We start from the raw sequence: 12,168 nt of genomic DNA, 5'->3' as shown, positions 1-12,168 counted from the left end.
ACCGTGCCGGCACTCGATATTATTTGACAAATAAGTCTATGTAGTCCAGAATAAAGGAATATCGGATAATACAGCAAAGAGGGCGAGATTTTATTATCTTATTATTCACAGTATTTCATAAACCTCTACGTAACACTATACGTTTTTGTCAATTACTCCATTTTCAAGAGAACATACGTTCTTTCTCCACTTTTTAATCTTATCAAGAACAACGAAGTTATTTTGAATGATAATATTACACAAAGAAAATTGCAAGCTCTAACAGCCACAGACTTGTATCTACAGATATCCTTATTCCCAAATATCATATAAGGATTTATAAATATCATATAATTTTAAAATAAACTTTTATTGTTATTCACCACGTAGAATAAGTTTAAACAAGCAAATCTCATTACTAGCTAGGCATTATGTCCGTGGGACACCACTCCGAGATTTTAATTTATATGAATACGGTACTACCCTGCAACTCCCCCCTCCCTCCCCCAAGTGCAAAGTGTCTATGAAGATTTCCATCACGTAAAAAAACGGCATATTATGTTCATCTTCTGACAAAATCCAAAATTTCCCTATATTTGTAAATAAACAAGCAACAAACATTAATCTTTAAAGCTTACACAAATTCCTGTTACTATTACTAGCCTCTTCCCCTAATTACCGTAACTAGTCTTTACTATCATTATCATTACTATACTTATACACTGTATGCTTGCTACATGACATTATCAAGTGTGATATCATATGCATGTATACGACGATGCCCTATGATCGATGATACATTTTATCGTGTGGCTGAAGAGTTAAGATAATCAAAATATTAAGAAAACCATACAATAATTTATGTCTCTGTTTGTTTGTACTCTCTGTTTAAACAAGTTAGAGAAATTTGGAAAACAAACTTATTAATATTCTTTGTTATTAGATTCTATTGATCCTAAGTTGAGAACAATTGAACGCTCTCTGACTGTATATACTCGATAAAATAGTAAAAACTTTTTCTTACTTCTGTTGAGCACATTTAGTGATTTCCTGAGAAAGCCTTTTCATCATAAATCCACCACGTGATTCTTGTGCAAGAATTTGCAACAATACTTGACTGTAAACGTAGGTGTGTTGTCCATGACATACCATTTTCTGGCAAAAAAAGATTATATAAATACATTATAATATTTTAAAAATATTCTTTTTAATATAATACAAATACATACTGTAACATTTTAAATATATGTATATCATCTCTCTATAATAAAAAGCAACTACGAGCAAGAAGGAAAAAGGTATTTAAAATCTAAAAGAAAGCAGGAACTCCCAGAAAATGAAAGCGTTCATTAAGGTGGAGTTAAAGGAATTACAATTCATAAGTCTATACTGTATGAAGATAATGATGCCTGGCATAGACTATACATACAGTCAGGACTATACATTCGGTTACAGGAGTAAAAAAATTTAAGGGATGATTTCTGAAACTAAAATAAAATGAAAATCCAGAATAAAAAGATTGCGTTTTCTACTTTGTTTTTTAGTTATTAACAATTAAAAATTAGCCGAAAACGCGATTTTTTTATTCTTGATTTTTCTCTTATTTTAGCTTCAAGAATCACCTCTTAAATTTTTCTATACCTGTAGCCAAACACCTTGTATATAGTCCTGGAACTAGCGTCATTGCTACGTAGTCAATATAATGGTCAGTATAAACTTTAAAAATTTGTGTGTCGATAGTTTTGATAACAAAAATGAACAAATTCAATTCCTGGCTGGACGAATGTAGGGATGGAAGATAGAGAAATGCGCTGTCAAACTTGTCAAAATTGTCAAATTTGAAGGTGAAATTTTGCGGAAAGTATAGAAGTTGAAAATGAAACAATAAAATATATAAAAAATCAAACCTCTAGTGGAGTAGTTATCCTCAGTTTAGTGGAAAAGTATCCTTTCCGGTATTTCATGGAAGACTGTTGTATGGTAACTACAATTTTTTAATTTTATCTAGACTGAAGCTTTATGTAACAGCAGATTATATCCTGAAATATGTAAAAGAATGTCCTAGCAACATTAAATTTTTTTTAAATCTTAGCAAACAATTGACATGAAGAACATGATTCCAGCAAACATAATTTAATTTTCTCTTTTTTTTTCATTTAATTTAATAAACAATCAGTTTTATTATTGTAAAAACTACCATATGTTTTCGGATGATGATTTACATTTTGAAATTGATTCTTGATTTCATGTCAGAATGACGAAGATTGAGAGGGGTGTTTTATTATTTATATAAAGTTGAGACACCTGCATCAGGTAACACGCGGCTCATCATACCGCACGGCGATTTCAATGGTCTGACATGAGTTTTTCAAATATATTTCCGGATATAATCTACTGTTACACAAAGTTTTAGCCTAGATATTAGGAAATTGCAATTACCGTTCGACAACCTATAACCAATGAATTACCAGAAAGGATTTGCTGTACTAATGGACTTCCAGGGTTGAACTTTCGTTAATGGGTTGATTTGTTATATATTTTATTGTTCCATTTCTTAGTATAAGAAGTTTCAGTTTCTATATTTTCAACAAAATATCACTTTCGAGTTATACCACTTTAACAAGTTTAACAGTGTACCTCTCATCCCATGTCCATGTCCACCCAGCCAGGCATAAATTTTATTTATTTCTGCTATCAGAAATATGTAATATGTATGCTATTGGCATACAAATTTTATGTTATTGCCCACATAAAAATGACGTTACTCTGGAAGAGTAATATATTGTGAGAGAATAGCAAATAAATAATTGATTGAAAGTCATTTACATTTTCTTGCAATTACCAAATCTCGATCCCAATGAAATAAGATCCCCAAGAATAAATTGAATGTGAAAATGCAGCAGGATTGTATAATTATGAGCACTTTGGAAACTTGATTCAAATTAGAATCCAATTTTATAGATATAAGTTACACTAAAAAATGAATCACTCTATATAGAATGCTTTTGGTATAGAATTTGGAGTGGAAACGAACCTGGACACATATTCTAAATTACAATTATAATGTACTCTCTGCTTATTTAATCCAACTTCTATATAACAGGTATTATCAATCATCTTCTTGTGTATTCGAACAATTCGTGAAGAGACAAAATGATTGCAACATTAAAAATTAGAAATTACATTATCATATATATAGGTTATTTCATTTAGTAGGTTACTTATTAATGCATATACATATAATGAAACTATGTGTACAAAAAATGATTTCAAAAATTTACAAAAAAGAACTATGCAGTCAGAATTATTCTAGTTGAAGACATGAAGATAGAAAATTTTTATGCATATATAACTACTTAATCTCTTATTAACTGTTTAAACATTTTTACGATTAAATTATATTTGTTGTTTTACATTCTGCAGTTTTTAAGAAAATTATATACAAAACAATAAATTGAATTCATCTTATTATTGTCTATTATATTATAGAAGATAAATACATTCAAAAACTATATGCAAAAAAATATAAGTGACTTTCACTTGATCTGAATCCCCTCACATAACAAATTCCTTTCTTCATATTATATCACCCTTGAATTCTTATAAAAGACATTACTTTATGCTTAAAAAACTTTCCAAAAATCTTATTTTGTATGTGTATGAAATATAATATACACATATTATACTTTAAATTGATTCAGAATATAAATCATAAATAATAATACTTACTGCACATTCTTGTATACTTGACTGCCAATCTTCCGTATTTTGCAAAAATCCAGCAATTGCAGTTTTTAAAACTCGTGAAAATACTTCAATTTGTTGTGCAGCTGTTGAAATGCTTGTAATTTCACCTTGAAATCCAGCATCAGATATAAGCTGTAAGAAATGTAAAAAAGATACAAAAATTTAATAAAATTTGTACAGTACGTATTAAATGTTTGTAAAATATTTCATATATAATAATTGTGCAAAAATTATATTATTGCAAGCAAATTACTTGTGTAATATAATAAAAGTTGAAATATGTCAGTTAATGTACAAAATTGTAAATATGTACAAAATTTGTGTACAAATTTCAATCTGCTAGTTATATTTTAACCAGAAATTTCTATAATCATAAAATTAATAATCAACAAAGGTGAACAAATCACAGATATACTGAGTTGAATTCTTCCAAATATAAATACATATAAAGTCACTTATTATAAAAATAGGGTAAGTCCATTTTCTTTATTAATGAGATATTTAAGCTTTCGTGGTTCATACAATTAAGAAATATAAGTACACCTTAGAAAAGTTTCACCATGTTGTGTATATACTTTTAACACAGGTAAATTTACTACACAACGATTTTGATAAGAATACGTTACGAAAAAAGGTGTTTTTATAAATCTGAAATAGAGTTGCCTCATTTTCATAATTAATGAATTATAAAAATCGTGAACAATAAAATCTTTTTTTAATTTAAATTTTTATATAATTATTATTTAATTATAATTTATTACAACATTTATTACAGAACAGAATAATATCTTATTTTGGAGTGTTATGTGGAGTGTTACAATAAAGTAAGTTAATTCAATATTTTAAAATTCGAGGCCTTTCTTCGACAGATGATAGTAAATTTAGAATTATGAAAGTCTTTCATTCATGTTTTATACAAAACAGTATATGGACACTTCTTAACACATTGTTGATCGATCACGAGTTAACTCGTGTTTTCACTCGTGTTCCATTTTCATATGTAGTAAATGATTTTGCATCTACCAAAATTTGCAAATTACCAACCAAATGTACACTGATCAAAACATTAGATATTTAAATATGGATGGTAAATTTATTGTAAAGTAAAATTTCATATTTAACCGTCTAAATTCCAAGCAGCGCGATCACGCTGTTTAGATTTTGTGTCGAAAAGTCCCAGTACATTTGAACGCTACAGACGACTGAAGGTATTTTGTATTTCATTGATATCTTCTCAATAATTTTTATTGAATAAAACTTGAAATATTTATAAACTAATAGTACGCGTATATAATAATATAGACGTATTTAAAGTAGACGTTATTAAAGTAACAAATATGACAAGAGATATTGCGCCGCTTATTCCTCTTCGCAATCAATTAAGAGAAGCGCTATCGCCCTGTTTGGGGATTTTTCGACCCTGCTTTTTCAAAGACCCCTGGGACTCAAACGATTAATAAGATCTATGACAAAATGAAACTTTTCTTTTCCACTTTTTTTTCAAAAGTGAACTTGCCCCACTTTCATAACGAATGGCTCATATTTTATTTTTAAGAGAAATGAGATTATTAATTAAAAAACAGGTATTCATGGATAAAGAAATTATTATATCCAAAATTTTAGAAATCTGAGTGACGAATTACATTTTTCCTGGATAAAGACCAATTAGTATTATGTTTTATAATATTTATGTATTAATTAATCAAGTTAGTAAAACATCTTATATATAGAAGAATATCTTTCTGTGTTGGTGCTTATTGACTTATTTTTTTCTTTTAACTTTACTTCTTATTGTGCAAAATTATATTATTTTTATTATATTGATTATTTTCTCCATGATTCCTGGGGAGAATTTTCTCCCCTGAATTTGAATCAATTGAACTGCTACTTATAAGTCTACAAGGTTGTCTTGAAATACAAGGTGATAATTTTTAACATTCTACAAAAATACAGAAATAACAAATGACAGAATACAAAACTCGTTATGTCAAAGTCAAAGTTAGTCAAATGTCAGTTAAAGACAAGTATGATATAGATATATTTATATGAATTTTTTTCATTGCTTCTAGATGTACAATTAATTCATAAAATTGATCCATATTTACGGTATTACAGAATATCCAGTATACATATAACATCTAAACTTATAGGATAAGTATTTCTAAATTGCTTTGACTAACTATACTAATTACTACTAGTTATTCTAATTTTTTTAATTTTGATATCAAATATATCTTCCTTAATCACCCAATGACAAGTAAAAGTAATTGATAGCATTGTCCAACAAACACTTTTTTTCTATTTTGTAATATCTGTTCTATACAAATTACAGATACAACCTTCATAACTGTTTGCAAGAATCTGCCTATTAATAATAAAATTGTTTATGATAGCTTTAAAATATTTCGAATCGCTTTGAATCTTTATATACTAGAGTAGCTCTTATTTACTCCTGATGAAAATATTTTTAGAGATCCCCTGCCCCTTCTTCGCATAGCTCCAATCAATAAAAAAATAATGTGTGCAAAATTTAAGCTCAATCGGAGCTATAACGGGAAAGTATTCCTCTGGATCCTTAATATTAAAATGCATATATTACGTAACGGTGACAACTCACAGTTTATTCAGTAATTCTAGCCCTTTAATAAAGCTTGTCTGTGAGTTGTCAATGGTACTGCAGAGAGAAGTGTTAAATTAATGGAAGGATATAATAAATTATTTATGAAAAATAAGCAAAAGAGCAAAAATAGGCAAAAAGAGTTTATTCTTCAAGTTTTAAATGGTTATCATCGACAATTTCCTAGCTATAAAAAAGAGATTTTGTCTGCAGGCAAATATTTATAAACAGAGAAACTGTATTAACTCAGTACGATGTTCCAAGAGTGCGATCGACCATACGTATAAGCAAGGTGAGAAGCTAAACATTGTAAGATTTTCTTTTTACGATTTCGGACTTGTACCACATGTACGACTTCAATAAACTTATTCATTGACTATTATTCTCAACAATTAAGAAGATATCAGAAATATTTATTTATTCCAACAAAACTTTAATCCTTTCCGTGCTAGTACTCCTGTACATAACGGGTAAGCCGAAACGTGGAATTTTATTTATCAGTCGCATTAATAAGCTAGTTAACGCTGCCCATAATGTTATAGTAACGAATTAGAACATCAAGGATACAATAGTTTGGAAACTCAAAATAGTGCTGCGCTCTAGAAGGGTATGACAAATTTCCAAAATCATCCCATTCAGTCGTTTGCCTTGTTCCAAAAATAGCGAGTGAGAGTCAAATTAATCGAAATAGTTAATAACTATTTCTGGTGGCAGCAACTACCATTTTGATTTAAATGTAACTCGAAAAATCTAACTGTTACGAATACCGAAGATCAAGACCAGATCTTAACACAGTCTTTCATTTATTTGTTTAAAAACCGTGCGTTATACGAAAAAAAGGAATACAACAAAAAAAGTGCATCTTGGCTATATTTATAACTTTCGTCTGATAATTTTTATATAATCGATAATTTAGAAAATAATCGAATAAATCTGATTTTATAAACACTTAAATAATTATTTTAATGTTTAAGTATCCAGGGGCATACTTTTCCATTATTCAATCGAGTTCAAATTCTGCGCAAATTATTTTTTTAATATTCAACATCTCAAAAAAAACTTTATTTTCATAGATTTATTTGTTATAAGCACAAAAATTGGTAAATTCTAAGGTACATTTAAAAATGTTTGTAATTGTCATTTTTCTATGCATTTTAATTTATAGAGTTAGTTAGCATAACTTCTAAGTGATTCAAATAATACACTACAAATAATGCAGAAGAATTTAGTTCGAAGAGCACACCTCTTATATGTATAATGTTATTACTACTATTATATTTATCTATATATGTAATAACAATATTTCCAACAATTCCTATTTGAATAAAAGCAATATTTTAATAAAAACTTTACCTTTATGGTGAAGTTTAACATCAAGCAATCAGGATATTCTTCTGCAAGTCTGTAAATAAGTGACCGCCAAGTAGGATGTTGTATCATTTCCGTTAACCAAGCAGGAGTCTGATACACAAAATATTGAACTTTAAGTATTAACTGAGATTTAATATTTAATTCAAAAATCAATGAAGGATTAAAAAACTTACTTCACCCTCCTCTGTAAAGATTTTATCTGCTTTTTTGGGATCAAATGTTTTCAATATCATATCTTTTAAGTTATTTTCTACCATTGCTTGTACATCTGTAACTTTAACTCCAGCAAGAATAAGCCATTCTGCAAGAAGATTTGCCATTTGAGCACAAGCTGTATAATTTTTAGATAACAATTCTATCACTTGTTCTGGGTTTCCTCCAGCTTGAAAATATCTATAAAGTGGGAAAAATAATGATATATTATAATATAAAAGATATCTAATTATAAGATATATAAGATAATTTAAATTTCACAAACAGTGCACCAGTACATAATTAAATACACATATTGAAATTAACATCATCTACAGTGGCTACGAAAAGCACATATCCTTACTTTCTAATGAAGCATTTCTTTATCAAATTCTACATTTATCATCACATGAGAACACTACTATATAATTAATATTACTATACTATAGTACTATTATGAGATATGAAATTTAATATACTGGGACCTAATTAATTAATATATAAATGTTATAATAAATATAATGGCTTGCAAATACTTTTTGTAATTATTCCATATAATAATCTAAATAGTTGTTTAAAATAAATAAAAAGCAAAAAAGATTAAATTACATATACTTTATTAAGACACTTTACAGGAAAATAAGTAATGGAAGATATTTTATTAAATAAAAAAATTTTAATCTCTATTAAAAACTAGTTTAATAACCATAGTAACTTATAATCAAAGAAACATTATTACCAAATATCGTCTTTAAAATCACAGAATATTTATTTATTTAATTTTTTATAAAATTATGAATCCATTATTTACCTACATCTACAGGTAATAACAATGTTATGTTAATAAAATTCATTTGATAAAACTAATGTATGTAGTAAGAGGAATATCATCAATATTTAGTTTCCATTTCATCATTAAATATACATAATGAATTTTTGTGTAATAATTATAAATTCTATAATAGAGAATTTTATTTCAGTCTTTTCATGATTGTTTAATATGAAAACATGAAATAATTATTATGAGATTTGATAAAAAATATAGAAATGTGCAGACCCTCTCTGTTTCTCAGGGTTTAGGGACGGATAAGTAGAAGTTTCAGGATCCTAAAACTCGATTTGGGTATCAACCATAGAAATATGCATCAGCATGAACAGACAGTCTAACTTCGTGTCAGCTCGACTAAAATCGCACGAATCGACTTAAGGCTTGGGAGCCCAAGATCCTGCTATTAGGAGGAGATAAAGTAATTACAAAATAGTGCAATAACTTTACAAAACAAAATATGTATAAAACTAAAATAAAAAAGCCATAAGCAAATAAAAACACACTATTTGCTACAAACTCTGTACAAAGAAATCAAATATCCTACAATCTCAAATTTGCAAAATTATTATTAAAATAAAAATAATTTTCTTCCAAAATTTTAAATATAAATTTTAAATATGAATATTTATTCATGTAAAGCTTATCATCGTTTCTTTTTATATCTTTATCTCCTCTTAGTATTTTCTAATAGTTAGATCTCGGGCTTCTGAGCCTTACCAATCCCATTCGACTTATCGAACTGACACGAAATTAGACTGCCCGCTTTTAATTATTTAGCATACTGATACATAAATCTATTGCTGATACTCGAATCGAATTTCGGGACCTTGAGTAATACAAGTATATCAAGATCCCGCCCGAATTTTTTCTGATTCGTCTCGAAACTCGGAATCTCAAAACTCGAAACGGTCTGCACACTCCCACTGCCCGCTCATGCTGGTACCAGAGTTCAATTTCGAGAACCCGAGAGACATGGGTGTACGGAAGCCTAAAAGATTATAATTTTTAAGAACGTTTTATAAACGTTTGATCTAGTATGCAGAATATAATAAAACATTTTAACTTTTTGGCGATTTTAATATTAATTATTTTTCATGAAAGAAACTGCGTACTTTTATTATTCTCAATCTGTTATGCATTTCAAAACACATTCAGAAACATAAATAAAGAATGTTTGAACAATTCTTCATTCGATATTTTTGCAAATATTACTTTTGATGTAGGTATTTTGTTCGATATATTGTAGTAATATATATTTTTGCCTCTCTTAGCTTTGGCAATTTCTGCATTTTATATTACAAATAACTAGTATGAGTTTACTCTTATAATAATGTGAATTCCAATATGCATGTAACCCTGTGTAACATATATTTATTTTCGTGAAAGGAAAAGTTGTTCCAAATGTTGGGTTTTACAACATATTTGAAAATCAGTGAAACCACTGTTAATGCTAAACTTCTAAATAATTACCTAATATCTTATATAATATAATATATAATGTCTAAATCATTTTGTTTACCAATATAAGAATTAAATTTTTCTGGCTTATGATTCAGCAGTATGTTTCAAATTCTGAAGCAAACTGCATAGATACATTCAATATACTATATCTATAATAAGTAAAATTAATGTGAACTGCACTATTTAATAAATCACTATACCTTTTAAGTTGTGCAAAGATACCAGGCTCCATGATGTAATCTGGTGTTTTAAATTTATCCAAGCATTCATTTAATATCTCTTGAGGATTATCAAAACTATCTTCTCCTATGCAATCTTCACTTCTTGTCATTTCTTCTGTCCAAGCTCCACGATCTTCATCATAATCTGACTCCATTATTTCTAAAAATAATACATAATATTTAATAAAATGGTTTTTCTTCTACATATTGATTAGTAATATAAATTTTTAAAATTTTTGCTTTGTTATGAATTAATATTTCTCTTGCAACAAACAGCTATTAAAAAAAGAAAAAATGGAAGAACTAAAAGTTTCATTACTACTTTCAAACAATAAAATAATATAAATTAAATGTTGGAAATAAATATGTCTCAAATAATTGAAATAATTTATTTTTTCTTCAAATTGGAAAACTACTGCTTATATATCATATCATCTAAGAGTAACTATTAAGGTAAATTTAATGATATAAAAGATATAAGATTAAAACAATTAACTTCATATGATTTTTTATGTCATCATATGTGTTTAATATATCTTTTGTTTTATTTCGACAATCACAGTTATCCCTTATTTAAAAAGATTGAAACTATTATGATTGAAAACACTATGATTGAAATTAAATTATTATGAAATATATGTACCACAGTTCACAAAATTAATTTGTTATATTTTTTTTACCTGGTAATCATGTATAAAAAAAACAAATATAAATATTCAATTTCAAACTTTTGCGACTCATTCTGAACAGATTGGTAACAAAAATAATGCACACTTATAACTTGACATGTATGTATCTCGTGTTCGAAACTTTCTATGATATAAAAATTCTCACTCTTTCAGTCTTTCTTTTAATATTCAGACAACAATAAAGAATAACTCAAAAGATTTTTTCTAATGTCATCTACATAGTATAGTATAATAGTATAATGTAATACATTTTTGTTGGTCTTTGAATGTCTGCTAAAAATATACAGCTTAGAAACTAAAAATGCGCAGTATCTAAATCTTTTTGTGATCGTCTGTATATATTTTGTAAAAATTAACCTAAGATTTATTTTGATATTTATATATCGTTATCAATTTTATAAAGTATTAATGTCTAGTTATTTGAAATAGAATAAAAATCTCTCTCTTTCTCTCAATTATATATTTTCATAAAAATTATTGGTACAGGTTCTTGTTTATATAATTCTTTTTTCACGAAATCTAAACATTTATTATAAATAAGATAGTACAACCATGCAATAATATTCAAAAATAAAATTTAAGCAGTATATTAATTATCAATATTAGTCCAAATGAAAGATGTACTTCCTTTACTAAATATATAGGTATCTTAACCTGTTAATATGTACTCTTTGTATATATATAAAAATTTTAAAGCTAAAGATAGGTTAACTATTCAACATATTTATTTTAGTTAATTCTTCCGTAAAAACTATGAAATATTTTATACTTTTTAATGAAGATTACTTACTTTTAATTTGTTATGATAAATTTCACGAACAAATATTTTTATGTATTTTATAAATACGTAATAAAATTGTAGACAAATAATATAAACATGTAATATATTGAGCTAAAGACTCATACTAAATGTTTCTTTCTAATATAATGTTTTAAATAAAAATTGTGTTTATTTATACTTCATGTAACTATGAAAAGCTTTCATAATAGAAAATTCTCATATACTGATGTACTTAAACATTGCAAATACATCATACTACTACCCATATACTTTGTAATTAA

The 12,168-nt window shown here is 27.1% G+C and overlaps 2 protein-coding genes across 7 annotated transcripts in view; one reads left to right on the top strand and one right to left on the bottom strand.

The window, feature by feature from the left end:
* LOC132907531 (trans-1,2-dihydrobenzene-1,2-diol dehydrogenase-like) overlaps positions 1 to 12,168 on the top strand; it is a 216,956-nt gene that overhangs the window by 63,274 nt on the left and 141,514 nt on the right. The window lies entirely within an intron of this gene.
* LOC132907525 (negative elongation factor D) overlaps positions 1 to 12,168 on the bottom strand; it is a 27,321-nt gene extending 15,153 nt beyond the window's left edge. For 2 of the 4 annotated variants that reach the window (XM_060960701.1, XM_060960704.1), the window contains exons 1-6: positions 12,150 to 12,168; positions 10,397 to 10,577; positions 7,888 to 8,107; positions 7,697 to 7,804; positions 3,709 to 3,858; positions 1,004 to 1,134 (exon numbers count right to left, since the gene is read on the bottom strand). In XM_060960701.1, the coding sequence (XP_060816684.1) occupies positions 1,004 to 1,134; positions 3,709 to 3,858; positions 7,697 to 7,804; positions 7,888 to 8,107; positions 10,397 to 10,577; positions 12,150 to 12,153 (794 nt within the window). In that variant the 5' untranslated portion in view covers positions 12,154 to 12,168. Of the gene's footprint in view, positions 1 to 1,003; positions 1,135 to 3,708; positions 3,859 to 7,696; positions 7,805 to 7,887; positions 8,108 to 10,396; positions 10,578 to 11,060; positions 11,189 to 11,896; positions 12,115 to 12,149 lie in introns of those variants that run through there. The other 2 variants (XM_060960702.1, XM_060960703.1) reach the window with 2 other exon arrangements.

Source organism: Bombus pascuorum, chromosome 5, assembly GCF_905332965.1.
Source record: "Bombus pascuorum chromosome 5, iyBomPasc1.1, whole genome shotgun sequence".
Classification (NCBI taxonomy): domain Eukaryota; kingdom Metazoa; phylum Arthropoda; class Insecta; order Hymenoptera; family Apidae; genus Bombus; species Bombus pascuorum.
The sequence above is the reverse complement of the archived record's forward strand: the minus strand, read 5'-3'. Positions and strand labels throughout refer to the sequence as shown.